Source organism: Dicentrarchus labrax, unplaced genomic scaffold (genome assembly GCF_905237075.1).
Source record: "Dicentrarchus labrax unplaced genomic scaffold, dlabrax2021, whole genome shotgun sequence".
In the NCBI taxonomy this organism is placed as follows: Eukaryota; Metazoa; Chordata; class Actinopteri; family Moronidae; genus Dicentrarchus; species Dicentrarchus labrax.
Window position 1 is genome coordinate 26,921,100 of NW_026136721.1, and position 26,422 is coordinate 26,947,521.

The 26,422-nt window shown below is 40.0% G+C and overlaps 1 protein-coding gene across 1 annotated transcript; it reads right to left on the reverse strand.

The window, feature by feature from the left end:
• Positions 1–1,530: 1,530 nt before the first annotated feature.
• tbc1d9 (TBC1 domain family, member 9 (with GRAM domain)) lies at positions 1,531–26,028 on the reverse strand. The gene is made up of 21 exons (XM_051384888.1): positions 25,245–26,028; positions 18,533–18,643; positions 16,212–16,330; positions 15,410–15,638; positions 14,919–15,180; positions 14,172–14,379; positions 13,075–13,281; positions 12,820–12,984; positions 12,202–12,352; positions 9,491–9,705; positions 9,277–9,394; positions 8,907–9,192; positions 8,661–8,790; positions 8,150–8,248; positions 7,784–7,852; positions 6,426–6,666; positions 6,159–6,224; positions 5,843–5,929; positions 4,644–4,712; positions 3,552–3,655; positions 1,531–3,442 (listed from the first exon to the last, which is right to left on the reverse strand). Exons 1-21 carry the CDS (start codon positions 25,363–25,365, stop codon positions 2,642–2,644), a joined length of 3,858 nt encoding a protein of 1,285 aa, XP_051240848.1. The 5' UTR covers positions 25,366–26,028; the 3' UTR covers positions 1,531–2,641.
• Positions 26,029–26,422: the final 394 nt, after the last annotated feature.

Sequence of the window (26,422 nt, forward strand, 5' to 3'; positions counted from 1 at the left end):
AACAGAGAAAGTGTTAGTAGCTGATTGGCAGGAGTCAAACCTCACACCAGGTTGCCCATCCACTCTCGTAGTAGCCTTACTGAATCACACAGTATTTCATCTCATTCTCATTTGTTTGTTATAAAACGTATTACATCCTGCTGCTCATATAGGATTTCTTTAATAACACATCCCTTTCACATTTCTATGAAAGAGGACACCGGCTTTAAAAAAAAAAGCTTTGGGGGAGAGTAGTGACGTGAAGTGGTGACTGAAGTTCACTAGCAGATAAGAACTTTGCATCACACCGCGTTCGACCTCTCAGCAGTTTGGCAGCAGTGACGGTGCCTGTTTCGTAATACCTTGCCCTAAATTCAACCTATGTAGCTTCTCAAACAGAATTGGAATTATGGGAAAATCTGTTTTTTGGGGAAAAAGTAAAAGGGAAGAATGTGTGACCTTTTCCCCCAACGCTCAGTTGCCGGTTTAATTGGTAAAACTAAAACTAGTCTTATACCACAGTCCTGCAATAACTCCTACATGTAAGGTTATAATCAGTGTTTGTTGAGACTGCTTGGAGAGGTGTTGATTCAACTTCATGGTCATTTTGGAGGCTGTAGTTTGTTGCTTGTTGAGTTGTATTGTGTTGTACTGTACTGTGAGGTATTTCTAAAATGCTATTTACTGTATATCAATGAGGATAAACTAAATATTATAAATACCTCTCAAGCAATACAGTTCAACAACACCACAAAGTAAAGTCGTGGAATTCAAATCAGTTTTGACAAATCTGAACATATAATAGTCATGAAAGCAGGGCTGCATTAGTTTAAGTTATATGTACCTAATAAACTGGAAATTGAGTGTATAATGCTAATTTAAAAACACCATAATAAATAACATTGAAGAAACAGGATCTAAAGCAAACAAAAGGCCCTCAAGGCAGGGAAATAAGAATCTTCCTATTCATTTAGTTAGATATGAAACCTCAGGATTGCTTTAAGATGAGGATTTTATAATTTCTGGAAAGCAAAGAGTGAGACCAACCTGTGGACACCAGAACAGATATAAGCAATATTTCATCACCCTGCTCGTACAAACATAATTTCTGATAGATTCATAATTCATAATTTATAGCTTTATCATGTGTCGGAGAGGGCACATTAGGCTTACTGTGATTGGTTGACCTGAGCTACAACCCCAGTGTGTTTAGAGGAAGCGTAAGAGAAGCCCTGTAACCAACTGAGGTTTAATAAAGAAGGTCTTCAAAGTGCTTGTTGCTGCGTTCTCTCTCAAAAGGCTCTCAATGAAATGTCCCGATATTTTGAGAAAGTGCAATGTTCCGAGCATAAATCGTCAAGTTTTGTATATTTCAACTTGTTCAAAAAGAACGAATGTTAATAACATGTTTGCGTCTGTGGAATCATATTTGACTTTGCTAAAAATCTTGAGGAAATTAATGATTGGTAGCATAAATTATCTTCCACCAGATGGCAGTAACACTCAGTATCCTCCTCGGTCTGAGGAAGTCAATGGAAGAGGCTTGAGGCATTATACTGTGCAGCATTGAGTCAATCATACTGTAATTTTAATTAGATGGAGTGACACACAATGCATCATAATCCAGAGTAATAACACCTGGACGTTTAAAATAAAAAAATATTCACATAAAAACAGCAAAGTAAAAATGTTCAGAGCAAAAAGGTTAAAACATGTTTTTTAAAAAAAGGCAAACAGTTTAGTTTGGAGTACAGACAATAGGTACGCAAATGTCAAGCAAATACATATTAGTGGATCACATTATGTTGTAAACAAAGAAAGTGCAGGCTCTTCATTCAACAGCTTTTTTTTTTTAGTGTAATCATCACTTCTTAGCACACATACCTTCCTTTGAACTCCTTAACCCTTTGTGGTTGTGATTGTTTTTGTACAAGTTGTTTGCAATTATCAATAAAACTGAAGAAGACACACTGGAGTGATTATTGGCAACAATTTTGGGGAGTGAATGTCCAGGAAGCTATAGATATGTGTGTGAAAAAGAACAGTTTCTGCCATAGTGACACATTGTGTTAGCTGAAGAGAGTTTACACAATAATAAATGAAAATTCACTTCATCATTGAATTTTTACAGCTTTGTTTTCTAGTTCCCCGTATTGTAATTTGACAACAAACTAAAAATATTTAGTGATTAACAGCAAATGGAATCATAAAGTAAGGGAGCAACAGTTTGAGCAGATATAATGTTAGGTGACCGTACGTAGACTATCAATATCCCAGTTTAGAACTGTACCGTGTCTGTGGACATTTACATCTACATAGCCTAAGAAGTACTAGAGATTACGATATTAACACCTATGCATAATGTCTTATAAAGTACAGCTACTACATGTTCACACTGATTTCATCTGAGCAAACCTTAATATTAATGTCCTGTTCCTTCTTAGCTGGACAGAACCTAGTGATTGTTATAATAAAAGTCTTTCACATCTGGTAAAATACATTGCTAACAGCAGTTTTTGGTCACATTCATTCAACTATCATACACATACAATTCACATTTACCTTCATTATCCTCTAAAACTCACTTATACCAATGACTGATAGTCATGTTTCCCTTTCAAAACAGCAAAAGTCTTTGTGTGAAATCTCCCTTAAAAAGGCCTCAGCCAGATAGCGAGATCTCATAGTCACTTGTCGAGAGGGAGCGCCCAACTTTACGCACATTCTTGGCGTTAGTTATACGAGCTGCCACGTCCACTGGCTTCTCAAAATAATGCACCAGGGCCTGCTCGGTGAGCACAGAGGCCAGGAACTGCTCAAATGTGATGGCCCAGTCTTTATCAATGCTGGTGCTGTGAGGCAGCCCTCTGTCGTGGGGTCCGCCGCCATGGCGGTTACCTCTTTCACCGTCGGAGCCGCTGTCGCTGCGCACCAGCACTGTGTCGTCTGCAATGTCCTCGCACTGCAGCTTTTCATCCAGCTCGTGGGAGCCTGCGCTGAGCACCGAGTAAGATGACATTGAGGTGTCATCTTTGGTTTCATCATCTGAGATAAGCATGGCGGATGACGTGCCTGTGTCTTTGGGAGACGAGTCCTCCAGCTTGATGTCTTGCATAGGTGGCAGCTGCTCGCTCCTTTCGTCGTCCCCTTTCCCCTCCTCACAGGGGTTTGGCTTGTTCTCCAGACCTGCAGGGACAAAGGCGTCACTCTGGTCCTGGAACACACTGTCAGACACGGCCTCCTGGGTGGTTTTGGGATCTGCGACATCTCTCCTACACATGCTGGACTCTGGTTTATCCTCCATGTTGTGGTCCCTTCTGCCAGAGGAGGAGAAGAGCTTCCCCACTTCTCCCATTTCCAGCAACAGACTGGTGACTGTCGCTGTGGCATGATACAGCTCCTGTTCTGCAACATCCTCACTGAACATGCTGTAGAGGGTCTTGCAAAACTCGATAAACTGGCTCTGGAGGAAAAAAAAAAACACGACAGGTTAGCCATACTCACTACTGTAACAACTGAGTTTCCCATACACATATTGTATATAAAGACCGATACAGAGGGCGAAGTCTTACCTGATTCAGCTTGGGGAGATCTTTTGTGTTTTCTCGCTTAGGTTTTGTCTCCTGGTTCCACAGTTTGAGGTAATGGCGATATTCAGGAGTGTTCAGCTTCTTCACTGTAAGATTTACAAATGAATGCGTTATTGATATTATTTATTCACAAACTCACATTTTGGATTTAGACAGGGTCCAAAAGCAACATCAGGGGCAGGGATAAATAAATAATAGCCTAGACAACTATTGCAACAATTGAACAAGTAGATTTCAACAACCTGAAATTGCCCTGCGATATGGCAACGAAGTGCCAATAAAATGAAATATGCCAACTGAGACCCATCACTCAAAGGTAGAGCACATTTCCACACTTTTGGTATCATATGAAAGTAAGTCTCATTATTTTATGCACTAATGCCCTATCCTATGTAGTGCTCCACTCGTGGGAGGATGCATGAGTCATAAATCCAATAGAAAGGAGGCAGTCAATCCAGAGAGAAATAATACTTGTTACATTGAAAAATGCTTTTTTTATGATTAAAGTAATTGTTGTTAATAATTTATTAGCGACCCCCCACAGACGAATGATTTATGTGGGAGCTCAGCTTTAGTTTTAGATGCAACTGCTGTCTGCCAGTTTCTGTACTGTGATTAAAGACTGAACACATTTTTTTACCCTATTTCTCAGGTAAATACAAAACTTGAATTGGTGTCAGTGTTTTGATAAATGAGTACAGCTTGTTGTTGTTGGTGTGTGTGTGTGTGTGTGTGTGTGTGTGTGTGTGTGTGTGTGTGTGTGTGTGTGTGTGTGTGTGTATTTCACATGTTGTTTCAGACATCCAGAAGGAAATAAGATTTTTTTTGATATTCTGTGGCAATGGTTTTACATCAGTCATGTTGAGTATATGAAAGTCACACCCATATAATACAGTTTTGTGTGAAGACAATTTTCTTGGCTGCTCCTCAAGACTAGCTAATTTCACACTTGAATGGTTTGCCATTTAAATGAAATTAAACATCTTGCTGCTCGTGTCAGGCAAATGGGGACAATATAGCATAGTATAATACATATTTTATGTTCCTTCTGCAATAACTGACTACACTGCTTACCTTTTTCAGTCTTAAATGTAACTCTGACGAATCCATCATCTCTCTCACTTCTGCACTTTGAGTCATGACCTGAGGAGAGAGGAGCGTGACGAACATCAACATTTGTTCAATTAAAAACGTCAGGATATCCAATTGCAAGAGCTAGAATGAACATTTAGCGCTTTTAGTTGCATCCTCTATTCTCTGTTTTGAAAACAAGCACATTACATCAAACATTTACTGTATTTTGTTGCTTCCAAACTACATACTGCAGGCCACATAATACAAGTGACACTACATCACAAGTTTAATTTTCCAAACAACAGCTTTCAGATCAGCAAAGCTGTTTGAGGCAGTTTCTCTCTCTTCTGCATATTCAACACATGATACTCCTGCAGGCTTGTGCCGTACATGCATAATTTAACTTGTGTATCAAAGTTTTGTTTGTGCTTTCAGGCTGCACACGATGTCTACGGTTTCAAGGTTAATGCAACCACACTCTCCACTGCAAATCACATGCCCATAATCACAAAAACATATATCACAGATACAAATATCATGATAACAATCTATCAATCAAATGCTTTATATTGAAAACAGCAACAGTGCTGTACAATACATCACCAGGAGAACAGAAACATACAGAAACATATAATGTGTCACCTCATATTGTGAATATTTGCTGAGAGCTAATGAAAGCTGTCTATTTCAAATGAGGCACAATGAATTAACTCAACAATTGTCTACAAACAATCTGCACATCAAAGCACAACAGCTTTATTAACTAATTTTATACTCCTGAGAATTACATAAATAATAATAATAAAATTTGACTTGCTTTTTGAATTGTTTCTGATGAGTACAGTATTGTATCTTTACTATACAATGGGAGAAATTGGGTTCAGAGTTGTTATATTCAAACAAGTACCACTAATACTGTTTCATCTTTAATCTCCTAGACATTATTTATTTTATCTTGAGGGTTATATTGTGGGTAAATGTGGGAACATACATACCTACATACATACCTACATACCTACATACATACATACATACATACATACATACATCCATCCATACATCCATCCATACATCCATCCATACATACAATGTTAATGATGATATATGGTTATATTATATCATCTTGCTGCACATGCATAGTGTGTGTATGGAATGCAATACAAATGTGATCACAAAAAACGTCAGTCTCAGGTCCTTACCGATGGATGTTTCTGGAGTGATGTCTTCAAAGAAGTACTGAGTGGCCTCGAAGGCAGAGTCTGGCTCTTCCTGCTCATGGGTGATTTCTAATAAAAGTCAAAGTTAAGTATTCATTAAGCTGAAGACACTGAGTAGTTGTAGTAATGTCATGTAGTAAAAAAACAAACACATGACACATTAATCCTGAGAAAATTATTTGTCAAGTGTAAGACAAAGTGTTCAAAGCGTAACATTTTCCATTGAAATTAAACATTTTTCTGAAGTTCCCTAAAGACGACTTTCCAAGATGAATGAACTGCATCGATGCACACTCACCAGGTATGACATGCATCTTGTAGAGGAGCTTCAGCTTCTCAGTAAGGTCCCCGTGACACAAAACACCTGAAACACAACAACCAGCTTTAGAAATCAGACACATCGTAGCTGCTTCCAAATGTAATACATCATCTTAAATACAATACTGCATTAAATTACAATCACAACAGAGTACAACATCAATTTGTCAACTGAACAGCTGCGTTACAAACCATTACTCCCAAGGAATATTTACAAGGACACACCCACAACCCATACTGTGCTTACCCAGGCCATTTATGAACTCCCGAAAATTGATGAGGGTATCCCCGTTATGGTCAAGGAGACGGAAGAAGCGCACAGCCAGGGGGTCTGAGTGGGCCCCGTTGGCCCAGGGGAACAGCAGATTGAACAGGCCTTTGAACTGCTCCACGTCGATGCGGTACTGCTCCAGGTAGGGCAGGCTGGGGTCATGACGCTCTGTGGGGTTGCTGCTGCCGCCCCAGTAACAGCTGGTCAGGTGCTCCGCCTGAAGATGCGAAGAGAGAAGTGAAAACTGTAAAACACCATATGAAAATCAAAACAATTTAAATACAAAGTAGAATTACTAAGTATGCCACCGCCAACAAGCCATATTGCAGTTTTTTTGGCCTTAATGGAAGTTATCAGTATATTGATGGTACAAATGTATGATATCAGTGATATACATTTTTTAAATGATAAATAAAAAGGATTATGATAAATGTACTGGCTAAACAGGTACACAGATACTTGATTACTATGTAAAGATGGATTCTTGTAGTATAGTTAGACAAAATGTTGTGCTTTTGTTTTCTCTGGGCATTTTTAGATGCGACTCCAATAATTTGCAGTCACATTATTCTGATGACAATCTGCCCTTCTGTTCCAGAGTTATGGCGCTGAATAATGGCCAAAAATAGCCAGGGCATTTAGATGTCTCAGTGAAGTTGACCTTTGAGCTTTTGGGTAAAACATGTCATCACTTCATCGTTGTGTCCCTTCAAAGATCTGTGTGAAATTTTGTCAGAATTACCGCATCAATTCTTGAGTTATGACCAAAAATGTTTGTCAAGGTCACTTTGAGTCAAAAGTTTTACAGATTCATTGTCCCACCAATTGTGAAATATGGTCATCTATTCTTAAAATATGTCCAAAATGTGTTTTGTGATGTCACAATGACCTCAACCTTTGACCTCCAACTTCTAATGAGTTCATCCTTGAATCCAAGTGGACATTTGTGCCAAATTGAAAGAGATTCCCTCGAGGTGTTCCTGAGATATTGAGTTTTACTAATAAACAATAACCATTAGTGTAGTCTCATTCTGTCATGTTTGTGAAATACACAAAATGCTTTGACAGCATGTTTGGAAAACAATTTCACTCTTGAATAATCTGAATCATTAAGAAGACCGCGCCATTAAAGTGGCACATTAATCTTCACCTTGTGTTTATACAGGCCTGTGCCCCAAGAATATGTTGGACTAGAGGAAAACAGCTAGAGCACTAATATTAAGGCTCCTAGGCTATTATTTATTTTCTCTGTAGAGAACAAAAGACTTTTTGATTTCCTGTCTGTAGTGCTCTTGCAGCAGAACAGTTAGTGGGAACTGTAAGCTGTAACTCACCTTGAAGAGCACATAGAGCTCCTCCAGCTCATCAATACTGAAGGCCGTCTCTGTTACAATTGTCCTGACCTGAAAGATAAATATAATCACATTAGGTAAAAATAGAACATAGATAATAATATAAAGTGTGAAGAGAGAGCAGATAATCTAACAATGACCAGAATGTAGTTCAGTTTCAAAGCTCAAACCTGCAGAAGTAAGAGACTTTTTTTTACCATTATATATTTAGAGTTGGTTTGTTATCAGATCACTGTTCTTCTGTCTTCACAACAGGGTTGAGCAAGAACATTAGCAGTAAATAGTCTTAAAAATCACAAACTTTTGCCTAATTCTAGTATCTATAAGAGTAAGTCAGTGGGTTCTCACCACGTTGCGTTTAGTTGTATCTTCAATGGTTTGGATGACCCTCAGTCTCTGTTTGAACCGCATCTGTTCAATCACATCTGCACGGATTGAACCAAATTTCTGGCACAAAAAGGAAAAACAGAGAGAAATACAGGTGAACCTGGCTGTGGTATTACTGTTATCCAGATGTGGAAAAAGTGCACACATTCTTTACTCAAGTAGAAGTACAGATACTAAAAAGACTAAAAAAGACTAAAAGTAGAAATACTGATTCAATTTCTTTACTCAAGTAAAAGTGAAAAAGTACTCAAATAAATAAAAAGTATATTATTACCATCAAGTCAGCCGAAAACAATTACATTTAAAATTCAAAACACTGAAAGCTGTAACCTTACAGTTCCTTGAGAAAGGAAATGGATGACAAACGGGGACAAACAGACAAACTTGAGCACTCACATACTCAAACTTGTACTTTTCCCAACATGGAGGACGACACAGGCTCACAGAGACACATTATCATCAGGTTAAATACCTCGTAGGAGCTGCGGACCAGTTTGAAGATGTCGACCTCTGGATGTGGTTCTCCATTGTCGGTCAGTAAGGAGTGCAGGTGGGGGATGGGAGGGAGGGTGCTGTCCTTATTGGTCACACTGTCCAAGTATCTACAATATGCAAATGTCAAAAATATATAGATAAATGGTTTTTGGCGTAGAGTAATATTTGTGTCCTGACAGTGAATGACACACCCATAATATCCAGAATCTAGATATTTCCTAACCTGCCTAATACGGTCATGGCCTCGCCATCGTCCTTGCACCCAAGCAGCTGGTGGATGTTGGCATGCAGCACGGAGAGCGCCAGCTGAAAGATGACCTTGATGCCATCGTAGAAGAAGCAGTCCACCACCACCACCGCACTCTCAAACGGCATGACAGACAGGAAGAGGGTGAGGAACCAGGAGAGCGAGATGGTGGAGATGACCCCAAGGTCCTGCATGCAGTCGTACAGCTGAGGAACGTACTCGCGAGCGAGCTCCTCGAAGACACCCTGATCAACTAGGGCTCCTGGGGAAGAGCGGGGGATGTTAAACAAATAGAAAACTGTCAAATCAAACACCCTAAAACACAGAGGGAGGCGCACATACTGACCTACGACCCTGGTGTTGTAGTAGTCAGGCAGCATCCTCTCACAGAGCGCCACAAGCAGCCAAAAAGCCTCCTCTTCTTTGGCATAGAGCAGCAACACAGACGTCACAATATTCATAGCCTGTGGTGTCGAGGGAGAGAATAAAAAGTCAAGTATTGTCAAGGGCTGCAAGGTTTCTGTCAGCTCAACTCAAAATCAAAACAACAGCGTGTTTACCTGACAGTATCCGATGTTGGGGTTTCTGAATGCGTAGGCTGTGAGGACCCTGCGGAGGGCAGCGATGCCCATCTCATTCTGAAAGGCCGGGTGCTCAGGGAGAGAGCGGTGCAGGTCCCTCTCTATCTCCTCTGTTGCCAGGTTGTATTTGCCCATCGACTTCTCCACCAGGTCTTCGTAGTATCCGGGGTGGGTGGCCATCTCGTTGATCGCCCCTATGAAAAAACACACGGGATTTAAAAAGGTTTAAACTGGTAGAGGTACGGTAATAGTCTTTGTGATGGGGTTGATAACTTGCAAAATGTCATTAAATATTTAAATGCTATAAAGATAATTTTAACTTTATTGACCTTATGCAGGGGAGATTTTATTGTCACAGCAGCAGAAGTACATGAAGAGATACATAGATAAGTAACTTTATGGACATGGAAATACCAAAATAATAAAAAGGTACTGAATAAATATAATAAATACATATACTATATTTCAGGTCAATATCCATGATGGCATCTAGGTATAGTGGTATGTGGTACCGTGGCTTCTGTATCTTGTAGGTTTATTAAGAGTAGCAATTTGTGCAATCAGTCAACTTGGGAGAATATATGGTCAATATTTTTATTAAATTTGAATTTTTCTGGAAGTTTGAAAGTTTCCTTCTTTATGTTGAACCATTAGTCTTAAGTTTTCATTTGCACAAGTTACAAAACAATAAAATATAATTAATGGATAAAGAAAAGATTGTGCTGGTGAGATAAAAAAGAAAAAAATAACTTAATTTAGGAAGACATCTCACCAAAAAACAAAGGAAACAAAAAGGATAATATTGTTTTTCCAGATTTCTTCCACTGGTTGTCATAACTCTACACTATTCCTGGTAGTCATATGGTATACTACATAAGCCATCATAAACACAAAAACCTGAACTGATTTTATCTGAGTTCCAGTTTCACATATACACAAGTTTCATTAAGTATTTCAGTTACTCATCAATGTGCACATCACACTCTTATGGCCTGCACATATAGAAGACTCCACTAGCATCCACAAAAAGATGCCCTACAATCCTTATTGTCACATTAAGGTTGTCTTTGGTATCTCTGTATTAACACAAAGTATGATTTAAAGAAACCAAGAACCAAGAAGATTGCAAATGTTAAGTAGTAAACGTACACAGTAGTAAATACGCTGTAACACAAATGGCACTTGCACTTGGTATTTACATGCCTTAGAGGTTAACTTTATCTGAATAACTCTGCAGAGTAAACCCACATACGTAAATCTGTTTATATCAGTCCAGGTTCAAGGTTTTAATCAGCACAGTTATCCAGATTCCTCAGTAAGTGCTTATTAAGCTCGCCAAACTGGTTTTGATACCGTTTGATCTAAAAACAGATACCAATTATGAATGTTTGAAAAAAGCGTAGTAAATATTTTTTTTTTAGATTAGTGAAAGGAAAACTCATTGGGTAAGACGCAGGTGAGTGTGACTGAGATAAACACAATGCAGCTACGGCAACAACCAAGTGAGCCATAAGTGGGTCACTGGGGAGAGAGGGAGGAACTGTTTGTAACCCAGCTCCGCTCAGGTGAGGATGAGTACAAGCTGCGGCTGGTGCATAACACATGACTCTACCTGTAAACAGGAAAGTCTGGAGCTTGTTGCATACCTGACAAGGCAGCAAGTTGTTAAAGAATGACAGTCACAAGATATAGGTCCTCCTCTCTTTTTAAGTCTCCGAACCACATTTCCTCCAGATATTAAAGATAACTTCTGTCATGTCAGCATGATTATTACTTAACCTTCTTTAAGTGACCAGACTGCTTTTCTCTGTGTATTTACAGTAGTGGCATTATTGTGCCCATGAAAACAACAATTGTAAAGTACATATTCTTTGTGCATATACGTGCTGTATTTTCATATTTAAGTATTCAGTGCAGTAAAGAACATACAGTATAATTCCAAATATACTGCTGTTGCGGTACGGTATATGTTTTCCACCCAGAGAATAAGCGTTTTCTTGGACGCTCCTCCAAGTTGCCAACCCAGTAGTTCTTAACCTGGGGGTCAGGACCACCTGAGCGCTGTCCCTAAAAATATCTGAGGGGTCCCTCCAAATGACTTTTTCCAGATTTTTCTCAAATTGTTCACTGTTCCTTGTGAAATACTGCCTTTTACGTTACATCTTCCGGGGTGTAAAATCATTCAAACGAAAAAATTGGAGAAGAAAAACAATTTTTCAGTTTACTGGCTGAATAGTAAAAAAGAAGTACTGAAAAAGTACAGGTTCTGAAATACACTATATTTAATGTTTTATGTATATCCTCTGAAGAACATACCAGCTGTTTCTGTGCAAAGCCAACTGAAACTTCGAATAAGGTCGAGTCTTGTCTGTTTTGTCATATAACGCTATGTCTTTTATGTTGTTTTCTGCGTTTTTGTTATGTTACTAAATAAGTTAGTATTTGTAGTAACTAAGTATTTGTACTTCCTTACTTCCCACCTCTGGCAGCACTACAGAAAAAAAACATTGTGTATTTGTCAGTAGGGTGCCTGTGGGTAAATGACAACTGCTTCAAATATTCAGCATGTGTTGTTATGATCAAGTGTGAGCACGTAGTATGCAGGGTGTGGTCTCACTAGGTAAACTACTTTATGCTCAGAGTGTCTTAAAGCCGTGTTTACTTCAGGCCTTTTATGAACATTTCCTCACCAGAGAAGAGCAGCCACAGCTCTCCTCTCATGTTCTCAGGAATTCCCTTTAGGACCAGCTCCTTCGTCTTCTCAGTCCGGTACATACACACTCCCTGGCCAAACTCCGTAAAGTGGTTCTTCCATGCCTGCTCCTTCAGGAACTCCTTCGCCTGAGCAGGGAGGGAAAACAATTTCATGAGATGCAGTAGCTCAACTACTACTTACTGCAACCCTGCTGTAACCATTTCACACCAGCAGCTTTGGACTAAAATATGTTTTTTTACTAAATGTATTTCTTGCACACTCACTAAAGCCTGAATACTGTAATATTTTATAATGCAGGATCACTGTTGCATTGAATTGAGGTTAACAAACAGGTGTAGCTTTATTTGCACACAGTCTTGTGGGAAAAATTATCTTGCTAGGCTGCAGTTAGCAGCAATCCTCCATGCAGCTTAATCTCAATGCAGTGAAAGGGTGCGAAAATGTCAATTGTTAAAAGGCAAGCAAAAAAGAAGCCTTTAACAGAAGCAGAACAAATTAGAGTATTATTAGATAAGGTGTTACTACGTGCCCTTCAATGCGTAACGAGATTGAATGCTTTTAATTGTACCTGACAAAAGTGCATTTAACCCACCAGTTTGGGATTGAACTCTTCAGGTGAGCGGCGGCGGTACATGGTCATGAGGGCTTGGGTGGCTGTGGGCACGCTGCTGTCGTTCAGGTTGAACGTACGCTCGCTTTCTGAGCCCAGACTGTGCTGTGGGCTGCTGGACAGCAGAGATCCATGCTGGGAGTAAACCTGGAGGGGACACATTATATCATTATTCACATTATTTTCTAGTTTTTGTATTTAAGACACAACTTCAGGATGGGCTAAAAGATTTTTCACCTCGTCGTCTGAGCTGTTCAGGCTGCCAGTAAGTTCCCTCTCTAGGTGGATCTTAGAGGTGGTCTGCTGCAGGAAGTCTGAAATCCTCTGGACCAGGAAGTCTCGGTCCTTCAGGTTAGCAAACAGAAAAGTCATGCGATTCTTGGTACTGATGGAGACCGGGCTGGGGAGCACATTGGAGCTGTCTGCCTTCTCCACGATGGTCACCTGGAAGAACGATGGGGAATGTTCACAATCTCAGTTAACAAAAAAAATAAAAGCAATAAATGACAAACAGCCACATCCATGACAAGTGTCAGAAATAGAAAAGCTCATTTGTTCCTTTATTTGAATGTTTGAGCTTCACTATGCAGAATGTCCAGAGTTTGACAGTAGAAGGATGTTTTCACATCACATATGCCAATAATGGCAGACTAAAGGACCAAATATTGCCAGTTAGGTCAGCTTAATCGAAGAAAACATCCAACTTATTCCAAACTGCTTGAAAACTGCTCTGAAACACACTTATTTCTCTATGTATGCATATATAAATAAAAGCCATAACCTTTGTACATTAACATTTAAGTATATTATTTTGTTTGACCCATTGAGATTATTTTTGGAAGTTGTGTAACAGACACTGGTGCAGTGACTTCCTGTTTACATAATTGATTGCTTTTGATTGGACGTCACTTTGGATGTTTCCTAGCAACCGATTGAAATATTAATAGAGTCTCTACTAGCTAAAACATCCCATATGTTTTAGGACTCAGTAACCAACTTGATGAAAACTAGCTAGTATTTGGTAAGAACTTAGTAAGGACTTTGTAATGGATTTACGAATAGCAGATGAATCCCAATCCAGAGCTGTCTGTAAACAAAATGGATGACTGTGATTTAGCATGACAGATGTATTTTGTACACTGTGTGCGTGCGTGTCTTTCTAGAGCAGATCGGTAGACAACATTATCATACACATTGACACGTCTTAGAGGTTTCTTTCAGCTACTGCTGGTGACTGCTGTTTTGACTGCAGTGCTGAAAAAGAAAAACTTTATTTCTTCCGCTTACTGTAGCGGTTCATATACAAACAGACACATTTAGCCAGGACAACTCACCTCACGCAGTGGGATGATGAGGCTACACAGTGTCTCTTCCTTGCTGGTGAAGCAAATGTAGTTGGTGGAAACAAACATCTGTCCCAGGATGTGCATCTTGTTAAAGGGAGTCCACAGGGTGCAGTCTGTGTGTCCGTCGAGTTTTTCATCTTTGGGCAGACGGAAAAGTGCCCGGTAACGCTCACTCTTAGCTCTTGCATCCAAATCCCTGAAGTATGGAAAATGCAGTCATATCAGATGACAGATTTTTGTAGATATATAATAGAACAGCTTGGTTTGAGGCTGAAATAGTCACTGTGATTGATGCATGAACATAATTAGTATGGCTCATAAGGCAAAAAAAACCCTTACAACTCATTATATCTTGAAGTGTTAGCAACCATCATACACCAACCCCAGACAGACACATATCATAATGCGCTGCTGTGAAACCAAATCATGCTTACATAAATTCAAACAAATTTAGATCTTGACACCATTCTTAAGGGTTTGCAGAGACCTATTAGAGTTAAAAACCACAATACCCTTCTATTTTCTAACATGTGTTGTTCTTTTGCTGCTTTTAAAATCTGAACTTGCAATGCCATTTTAGACTTTCATCTTCTGTCATTAAGTGTCTAGATAACTCATTACTCTACCGCACATTAACACATTAATGATCAGTTGACTGCATGCCATAATCATGCTTAAACAGCATTTATTATTAATGAGTACAAGGGTTCCAACTCGCGTCAGTTTTTCCTTTACCTCTTGAGTGCCGACACCTTCTTGGGTGACTTTTTCTTGAGCTTGGGCAGAGAGCGGTCCTGCTCGAAGCCTTTGTTGTCCAGGAGCTGACGCATGGCGATGTTGGCCAGCTGCTCCGCCAGCTTAAAGGTCTCGTTGATGTTGAGGAAGACGGAGAAGACGTGCTCATTGATGCGGGTGCTCACCTTGATCACGTCGGGCAGCAGTAGGGTGGCGCTCTTCTCCAGCTGGGTGATATCTGCCCAACGCACCACCAGTTTGGCTGATAATTACAGAAAGGCATTAAGATAGACATATTAGTGTATATCGTCAAGACAAACCAATGGACCAAAGTAGCTCTCAAGATATCAGGATATTGCCTTGAGATGCATGTAAGAATACTAAAATGATGAAAAGTTTGATGTATGGTTTAGATCTTGGGTACAGAAAGGTGTAACAACTGACTGCACTATAAACTGTGATAATAGTGTAATATAGAGTCTATATCCAACCTTCTTTTCCTAGTAAGTACGAGTAGAAGCAGAGGTGGTTGATGCTGAGGTAGAGCCATCCCTGTCGTGGCACCTTGCCCTTCCAGTAGCTGCAGGAGTAATAGTTGACCAACTTCTCCTCCTCCGGCATCCCAAACAACTTACGAAACTTGGCGCTAGCCTCCTTGAACTTGTCGGTGTCATCGTCCTCTTTGACATCATGGTTCTTGTTGTACTCTGCGATGATCCCCTGAGGCAAGATGGAAAGAGACGGAATGAAGTAATGAGCTGGGACATTAAAAAGTGGGACCTTGAAGTGAGGAGCAGCAGTAGTCTTTGTGATTGATGTTTTAGAGTAAAAACCCAAATTCCACATTGTAATATGCATCAAGCACAGCCTCCTACAGGCATCATCTTGCCAGGAATAAATGAGCAGCATTAGATGAGAATTGTTTAAGGTGTGATTTTACATTGCCCTCTTAAATGTATGTGGAACAGTTATTAATCTTAATCCTCTGACGCCCACTTCTGGGGTCGTCCACAAGTGCTCAAAGATTCAAACTGCAGTTGTGGCCTTCTTTAAACTGCATACTTAATAACAGGTTCTCTTTAAATTGGAAAAAGACGGCACCACAATCTCATAAACGCTGACTGGAAGATGTTTTTTCACACGTTAAACTCAAACCAGAAAGCTTGTTCTAAGATCTGGCAGGGGCCCAATTAACAAGTACAGTGTCACCATGTATACTCTTTCCCTCTCTTTTCTGAATAAGTATGTATAATCTGTACAAAACATCTACAAATGTAAACTTTGATTAGTTACCTGGACCTTTCCTTTGACAAAAGTGGTAATGTCATTCTCATTCTCAAAGATGGAGAGAGTCTGCAGCAGGTTATGTTCCAGCCACTCCCAGTGCTCTGTGATCTCTTTACGGGAGGTTCCTGCAAAGGAGCGAGGAGGAAAAGTTAGAGCACTCAGCCACTGAGCTCACAGAAGGAGCATGAAGGTGTAATGTTTCAGAAATAACTGGCATTGTAGTAATTATCTAGTACAGAGTCACATGTGAATTTATGGTAAAATTATTCATTCTTGTAAGAGATATTGGGGTATTTTGTATTCTTAACGGTGAGTTGGGAGATCCTCTTTCACTGGATGGCTAATGATGTAAAAAACATCAGTTGAAGTCAAATTTCAAGCGCAAAGAGTAAAGTAAATGCATATCGTCCATATTCTGTTCAAACAGCAACACTACCATTTTGTTAGAGGAATCAGTGATCAGTGAGGTTAAAGCAGATTTCTTTTGGCTGCAGGAGAAATTGATGTCAGTAATGGCTGCCACTGTGGACCATTATCCCTCAACACTGCTGCAAACAGCCCTTCAGTAAGTGCACATTCACTGAATTAGCCTCGTCTGGCAGACTGCTCCACTCTCCTGCTATCTCTGGGCTGAGGAATTAAGGATTGGGAGGGGTGTAGAGCGAGGGGGAGTGGGGATCAACTGCAATGTCCCAGCCAGGCTAGTATTTTGTGGGCCTTCATTTCAGATAGGGAACACAAATAGAACTCATTTCATATACACATTTTGTAGGGAACTCCTGAATTAAACACATGGTTAAACATAAACTATCACATTCATCTTTGCCAGTGTCTCAATAGTGTCCCATCTCTGTTCCAGATCCAGATTAATTTACATTTACCCAAAATTAGCATTTTATTGCCCATAACTCCCACATGTATATGAACATAAAGTATTTAAAAAATGGTAGCGTACAGAACACGTGCCAAAACATACATGTATGCATACAGCTGTACACTGTTGTCTGTGTATAAATGAGTAGGTGTTCAACACATCAACATTGTAATATGGAATTTGAGGCGCTCTAAAACCAAAGCATAGGACGAACCTGGCTCCTAAAAAGGATTTCTGGCTCATTTTATGTCTTTACAGTGTTCCAGATTCTTCTCTCCTTCAGCTTTAAAAAGGTCCAGTCTGTGTGATTTAGTTGCATCTAGCGGTGTTGTTGCTTATTGCAACTCCCTTGCTTCACCCTCCCCTTCCAAGTTCAAAGGACAAGTTCTGGGCTACTGTATAAATATGGCGGCCTCCTTGGAAGGTGACCCGCGCTGTCTGTAGATAAAAATGTACTCATTCTAAGGTAACAAACACACAGCAAGTCCTATATATTAAGGTGATTATAAACTAATGAAAACATACCTATGAATATTAGATTTCATTTCTGCCAATAGCTCCTCCTAAATGTTACACATTGGACCATTAAGAAGTACTCCTACCAACATTGTCGAAATTTAGTACATTTTCAAGCTAAAATGACAAAAGTTCACTGGTTCAAGCTTCTCAAATGTGATTATCTGCTTGGTTTCTTTGTCTTTTCTAATAGTAAACTGAATGCCTTGTGGTTTTGGACTGTTGGTTGGGGAAAACATGCAGTTTGAGTATGTCAACTTTTGCTACAGGAAATTTCTGTGTTTCCACTATTTTTACATTTGTAGATTAAATCGATTAATTTACTAATCGGGAAAATAATGAGCAAATTAACTGATAATGAAAATAATTGTTGCAACCTTGGTTTCGTGTTGGAAGTTTCAAAGCTTTTCCTGACACACAGCTGGGAGCATTTTATATTCAATGACACACTAAAAATGAAAAAGAAAGACAGCTGCATCTAATCAATCTGGAGTGTGTGGATGCTAATTAGCATGATTTACTTCCACAGACGGTCTACAAAGCACACTGCATACATAGAATATGCAAATTACATTAATGTGAACACGAGCCGATTATATGAAATCCGCACGTATTTGAGTATTGATTCCTGCACATGTTCCTGTAATCCTGCCCTTTGAAACCACTGGGGCATGATGTAATGCTTGGCATTCAGTATCTAAAAGGCATCATGTGTTGTGTGCCGGCTACGGGAGGGATGTACAGGGGGATAAAAATACAGAGGGCTCTCTACCGGAATAGCCCATACCTGTATAACTCAAATGTGTCGATAAAAGCACCTTAAGTGGTGTGAATCAAAAAACTGAATTCTCAAAGTGGTCTTGAGGTAAGTGGCTTCATTTTTCCAGACACATGTATCTCCTCACAGTTTTTGACCCAAGTGTTAATGTGCACATACCATGAGCAATGGTCCAGTAAACTAAAGAGTCAGGAGTCTGGTACAGGATCCTGTAGGGGGCCATCCGAGCACTGGAATCCAAGACGACATCCAGGGTCCCAACCAGCAAACCTGTAAGGTTAACAGTAAAGTCTGGTTATCAAAGCCTGAGAAGCAAATACTTCAGGTTTCCAATCACAAAGGATAACTAAAAAACTCTTTGTGCTGGTCCAGAAACAATAATAACTTTACATTTAACTTATCTCATGATGCAGATAACCCATAAATTTGTTCTGCTGTGAAATAAAAGTACAACAGCCATAAATAACCATGTGAGACGGCTAACACATTAAGTGCATTGATACTTTCAGACCATTTTGTTATGCTTAAGCAAAGGGGAAACCCGTGAGGTCTTGTGGTTTAAGATTTGAGTGTATGAAAACATCCTGTGGCTTGACATTAAATGAATTTGTTTACTTGTTAGACTTGTTAGATTAGTGAGATATATATATATATATATATATATGACTGTGGGTTAGATAATTATGATTAAGTGATAACTAAATGTGATTTTGTTAATTGAACCCAGGGGATAAATGAAGGCAGATAACCACCAGTGTAAAACTAATTGACAGGCTGATCAACAAGGTGATAAAAGACAGTGATAGATAAAGAGAAAGTCACCTGAGAAAAGGATGAATGGGCTAAAGTGTTGAATTAAATGGAGAGGAACGATGCACCTAAAGGTCTGACATATGCCAGTGTTTCTGCTGTTGTTTTGTAAATTACTGTTGCTGCTGATTCTCGTGCACATGCATGTCATGTGGGCGAACATTCCTGCAAGTGGTTTCACATTAATCCACTGATCAGCAGGTGACAATAACATGCAAAGAAACGTAGAAAGCAAAGGCAAGAAAGAGGAAGACACACCCATAGCAAGAAAACATGAGGCATGTCCCAAACCCAAACTACAAGCCAATTCTAAGAGGGTTTTAGTGTTTTTTACTGTGGCGAAAAACCAGAAAATGAAGTATACTCAAACCAGAAAACTTATCAGTCAGATAAGAGCCCTTTATTATTATAGTGACTTACTAATATTTATATTTACTGCTGTCTTATTATGAGATGACTCATAGCCTTTGACCCTTTACTACTGACTTTATTTATGACATGACTTTGTTAATGACTCACCAGCCACAGAGATTCTCACAACTTGGAGACCCCAAAAACCTTTTAATAATCACTTGTAACTAGATATGTAATGATACAACTCACAATACTGGGTTCATGGTACAATTTTCTCGCAATTGTTTTTAACTAAACGAGACTGAAGACAAATTATGACGGAAAAAGATTCCTTCACAAAATGTATTTTCTCCTACACAAGCCTGCAGTCAGCCATGTTGCCATTTTGGCACCATTTTCCAAAGAATTAGTGGAGTTGTTTGTGACTTAATATTCTCCTTGGTTTGGAGAAGGTATAGATTCAACTGCAATGAGAGACAGGTTATTTTTGTTCAGCAGCTCATCAGGGCAAACACAGTATGAGTCACACACAGAGAGAGAATGAGGGGGAGGAGAGGGGGGGGAAGAGAGAGAGAGAGGAGACAAGTGAGGGAAGCTGAAATGTTTTCTTATTTTGAGAGGAAAACATGTCTGAAGAAAAGACAGACATAATAAAAGAAGTGAATCTGTGTGCTTTAGACTCGCTGACCCCTTTTATAAAGACCTCAGACTACAGTTAGGTCCTCTAATTGCCTGCCTTCTACTGCATTCTCCTCATTTCCTCGGCATATCTTTCATTTTCCTATTTACATTCCTACTCTCACCATTTTGTCCAAATGAACTCAATAAATAGCTGGCAGACCATCTCTAAACCTGGCATACAGTTAGATAGTGATTGCTGTGTCTAAAGTTATTGACTCCTGTCATGTGTCAGACCCCTGTCAGGAACATACACAAGATATTCACCACTTAACCCTATCCACAGGGCTGAAGAAGTCAATAACACAGACACATGGCTGCAGTTGAGTAGAGTAATCACACTGAAACTAATGAGAGAATGCAGCCTGACACTTTGGTTTTGTCCCTTTATAAGAAACAAAACACCTCTTGTCAAGTGTGAAGACAACTTCCTCAAAAGAAAAATCACATGGTTAAAAGTCAGAACTGAAAAGTTCAACAGTTGCTCACACGCTGACCTCAGAGAAGGCTTTTAAGGTGCTAGTTCTTCCTTTCAAAATAGTAAGAAAGATACTGAAGTGACACAGAAAATGCAGTGAATTTGGACTTTAGTTGCACTGCATGTAACGAAAGGTTCAACCTACCAACTGAGGTTTAACGCAGGAAACAGAGGGGTTACGCACAAGAAAGGAGACAATTTTAGGTGCAACACCACTCAATATTCACCCAGTCCCACCTCCAGTAAGACTGAGATGAGAGAAAACCCAAAACATGGGTTGCTTGTTATGATGTACTACCGGTAACCCCAAGCATCACATGCCTGCAGCAATAACCCATCAAACCATGTGTCCACGTGACTGCTTGTTCCAACTCACACCTCTGCCTTTACGGAGATACATTTCCTTCCACACGCTGAAAGAGAGGGTGCACAACCTACAAGAAGGAACACTACACACAGCTGTAATGGCACATGTTCCGTTTATTATTTCTGGGGGTTAGGAAAACACTCTTGAGAACAGAACAAGCTATAAAATCATGTGGTGCTTTGTGCCTCTCTTCTCAGAAACAAAAGCTCCCTATTGTTACAAAGCAAAACAAATCACCTTCTCTGAAACATTAATGTTTTTCACTCTGTGGAAGAACAAGAAACCGAACAAACATCACGAGGGTAAAAACTACTTGTTTTCTTGTGTTTATATCCTCTTTCTGCCAAAAAAACCAAATAGCCTGAGGGGGATGGTTGCTGTGCACACAAAGGACTACAATCTCCCTCAGACTCAAAATCAATACTGTTTCAGATTACAGAAACCTGAGACAAGCCTTGATCATCAGCCACATGTGCAGGTTTCCTTGCTTCCACATATGCAATCAAAAGTATTTTTTAGCTTCTCCATTGTTTCTCAACATCTGCTGACATTAAGGACAAGTCATAAAGTTCAAGGTAACTAGGTGGCCTACAAAGGAGAGAATCAGTATCTGTCTGGCATGACGCACTCCCAGCCAAACGTACAGTAATTATCAGCTGGATTGTAAAACATGGTGTTGTTGTATGACTCAAACTTTGGTGTAATTTTATGCTATCAGCACAATTGTGTCAGCTTGAGTAGCAACAGACACGACGGCCTGAATCTGACTTAATCTACAGTCTGATTAAAGCAGGTTTTGTTCTGTTCTTATTCCCTTTACTTCCTCTCCGAAGATATATATGTGCACACATAGACAACAAAAGACACTTGGATGCAAGACTTTTTTTCAAACGTCCTTCTGCACTGTCCTACAAAATACTGTACATGCAAACTCGATTATTAGACAAGAGTAAGACAATAAGTGACTGTTTTAACCTGGAAGCTTATCAGTCATGCAAATTATATTACACGAAAAACTGAGCAGGTATCCTAAACTGCACACGTGCTTGCAGCTTTATTAAAAGTGCCACATTTAGGAGGATCTACTGGCAGAAATGGAAAATAATATTGATAGGCAAGTTTTCATTAGTGCATAATAGTCTGAAAATAAGAGACCAAACACTGGCTCTAGATAGGGCCGTTCACTTATTTTGCATGTTTCATGGCCACTGTTGTTTCTCCCTCGCGCTTGGAAAGGGAGGATGAAGCAAGTGAAATCTGCAACTACAGCGCTAAATACCAATAAATCCTACACAGTGGACCTTTAAGTCAAATAGCTTTTTATGCATCTTTTAAACATGCCCTGTGGGGTTTTCTTGTCTCTATCCTGGAAAAGTGTTGAATTAATTTCTTTCCTCGTAAAACATTTGCAAAGATGATTCTTCTTAAAAGCTTGAAACCTGTGTTGTTTACATGGACGTTTGCTTGATTGCCCTCTTCTTCTTCTTCATCACTGCCTTTGCTCCATAGTGCTACTACTGGTTCAAAACTTGACAGCGAGGGTTTAAATCACATAATGATAAATATATTATTATTCTCTGAATGCATAATAATCTTAACTGGTACGTACACCAATGAGAACACTTACATTTAAAATCTCTATCATCCTACAAGCTTCTGAGTCTTAAAAGGAAAACTACAATAGAGTACGCTTACTCAGCGCTCCAGAAGGATGAATACTTTATGAGGTTTAATTAGATGAATAAGATGAACTGGAGTTGAGGACATTTGGAGAAAGATCCTCTGTTTGACTTGTCAGACTGGATGGACACTAAGACAGCAATGTTCGTACCCCAAGAGAGCCCCATTAATTTCTTCTTCCTTTCCAGAGTTAATTATTTCTCTGTTTTTCTCTGGAGGAAGTGAATGCATTCTGCAACTGCCAATCTCTGCTCAGCTACTGTACTGATGTTTCCCAGCCTACAAATACACATCTGCCTTTTCTCACCACGCTGGCCCTCTGCCAGCTCGGACACTGGCTCTCGAGCCCCGTAAGGTTGAATATGCAGATTGGTGCCTGGCTCTGTAAAATGCTCCATCCCGGTGCTGCGGACGGTTTTCCCCTGTCCCTGGAAGATGTGCTTGGGGACAGTGCCAGGGTCACTGGGCGCCGAGTGCCAACTGGCACACAGAACAAGTCAGCAAGCTCAGCATTTACATAACAATGACATCATCCCCTAGCACCACTTAGCACACTTTATGTTGCTACAGTAATAACTCACCAGAGACCGAGAAAATTAGGCTGCAGGTCTTATTTTGAATTATTAATATCAAAGAGGGTAAAATCACAAATATTATATTCTAAATGTGTTACCAGTGCATTATATTTGGATGCATGTCAGGTCTTAAACTTAACAAAACCGTAATCTTTATTTTAAGCCTTTATTAGCCCAACTATGGTTGGTAAATATGACAATATATAGAGATTTTAACATACTATTTATCACCTGCATGCTATCCCTTTAATATCTCTGGGTGTATTTGGCTACCATTGCTTTATAATAATACTGGATTTAAACAACGCTTACATCGTTGTGATGAAGTACCTAAATTTGTAGGGGGTCACAATACAATTACAGGGGTGAGAAATAATGAAAAATAAAATTCTGCAACACAACGTTCTCAGATTTGTTCTAATCTTTGTACTTTTCTTGTGAAATACGTTAGAGTTTTACCTCTAAAAATCACTCTTGAACTGCTATTTACTACATAAATAGAAGCTATGATGAGGAGTCAAACCCCTATAGTATATCAAGATTGGTTTTTATAAGTAAGCTTTTTATCCATATCACTTACTCCAGTGCCAGAGTTAACTGAACTTAAAGCTCAATGAGCAGTGACAGTGACACAAAAATGTGATGATCAACACTGATCAATCAATTTTAATGGCTTCACTTTCAGAAGCAAAAAATGCCTTGAAATAATCCACTACCAACTACCAGAGCCCCCCAACATGTTCCAGATTCACTGTGTGGCATTTGGTTTGTAATAACTTAATTAATTGTAAATTTGTTTTGGAATATGGAAATATGCATCATCAGCTGACATGATAAGGGCCTCGAAGTTGTTCCTGTGTCAGAATCTAGCACAACAATATTCCACAATGGTAAAGATCATGCACAAAGGGAGGAATGGGGGTTTCTGGACCCAGCATCTTATTATTGCAGGCGTTATTCTGCATATGACTGCATCAGATAAAAGTGTCAAAATCAGCACCCAAACAAGTTCATATATCAAGGTTTCAGGGAACAAACTATGTATATAATTATCTCCTTTATTCCCTCAAAGATGTCAAACAGCGTCTTATCGTATCTTATCTTCTTAAAGAAGTGGTGCTTTGTGTGGTTGCCTGCAACCAGCTGAATTCATGTCAAGGAATGAACCAAATTTCCAAAAGATTCTGACAGAAAACAGGACAGCAGCTTGTTAAACTGTCATTTCCATAAGATGTCCCTCCTCCTCCTCATCCTACTCCTCTTCCTTCTCCTGCTGCTGCTGCTGCTTGACCCATTTTGGATGAAATAAGCAAGAGGGAGGAGTTGGAGTGAGAGAAGGAAGAAGGGGAATGATTCAGCATGAGCAAGCAAACAGACCATTTCTCTGGTTGGTGGTCAAATAGATTCACTGTTGTTGAGCCACTGGCAGCTGCACAAGAACTGCTATTGTTTGCATTGTTGTAATGGCTGAGAGCTCATTTTCTCTTACAGACAGGAGCAGCCTAAGTCATTTTTACCACAGAGTATACCATAATATGACCCAATTGCTGAACTATATGGTCAGAGCAGACAGTATATATGCTGGACTTTGTCCTTTGAGTGGTTTTGCTGGATGTCAGCATGCTTGATCAAAGGTTTAGTCTCCTTTAAAGCACGCTGACAAAGAGTGTTAATTTATCAATTAGTAGAGGAAACAGAGACTATTGTGCTAACTGACACATTCAGGTGAAAGGCCACCTGTGGCCGCTGATTGGTCATGTGATGCTCCTCACATTAACCGTCCATGTGCTTCCTGATGTCCAACATCAACACAAACACTCCCCCTACTTTACATCTCACCTTCTCATCATCGGTAATCTGAGTTTAAATAAAGTATTGACATTTTTTTGTTGCTATGGATCCGAGGCAGTATATAATAATAGAGCTTACCCGCCAGTCCTCCGCCTCCATCCCCGTGGCCCTTCCGTTTCTGGAGGATGAAATACGGATTTGCTCTCTCGGTGATCCATAATGCGCCCGCCAGTAACACATCTTCGGGACTGACCCACATAATTCTCCTGGTTTTTTTTTTTAAGGGAACATTGAACACACAGGACTGACGACGGCGACCATCAAACGGGGTGTGTGAGTGCGTCCAGCAGAGATTATTAAATTATTAAAAACAACACCGATGGAGGCCCTGATATTCTCCTCCTCGACCCCTTCAAACACCGTCTACTATTGGACGTCCGCGCGAAAGTCAGACGCGCATGCAAGTGTTGCTATAATTAAACCTGCCAGGCACGGATCGGATCGGATCGGCCTGCAATATGGAGGTCCCAAACACCGAATTCCGTCTCCTCGTCCTGCAGCACCAAACCCGCTCTGTGTGCAGCCTTTAATATAGATGGGTTTCTTTGCGGGTTTTCGTAGAGCAGCCCTGGCTCGGGTTGCTGCCGCACAGCGCAGTGCCTGGATCAGTCTTTGTTGTGCATGCTCCGTGTGGGCAGGCAGGTGTCGGTAGCCGAGGTCCGCGGTTGTTGCTCGGCGGAGATAAAACCGCGTTGTAGCCGATCACAATGAACGTTAAATAGACTGTACGCGCTCCCCAGGATGCGGTGTCCGTCCGTGTGTGGCAGCGTGAAGACGACACTTCAACTGTAAAGCTGACACTTAACGCAGCAGTCTTCTTCTCTCCTCCTCCTCCTCCTCCTCCTCCGTTGTAGCGCCGCCGCTGCCGCACGTAAAATGAAAGCGAGCGCGTCACGGGCTGGCCACCGCGCGACGTCAGCGGGCTGGAGGTGGAGGCACGTGGAGAAAATAATGAATGAATTCAAAAACACGCTAAACTCAACTTTTCCAATTTCCTATTCTAACATCAGTCTGGACTTTTGTTGTCCCTAAATGTGATCTATTTTTATTTATTTTTTGTTTTGTGTGGACAGAGATGAGCTGATTGTTTGTTTGTTTGTTGATGAGCATATGTTCACTGTTTCCACTGATAATGTCACACACTATGGAGTTGTCAGTTACTGTATGTAAACATGGCAAGAGGAAACTCCTGAGATTAATCATGTAACATAAACATTTACTGAGTGACAGAAACTGGAAAAAACTGTTTGCTTACT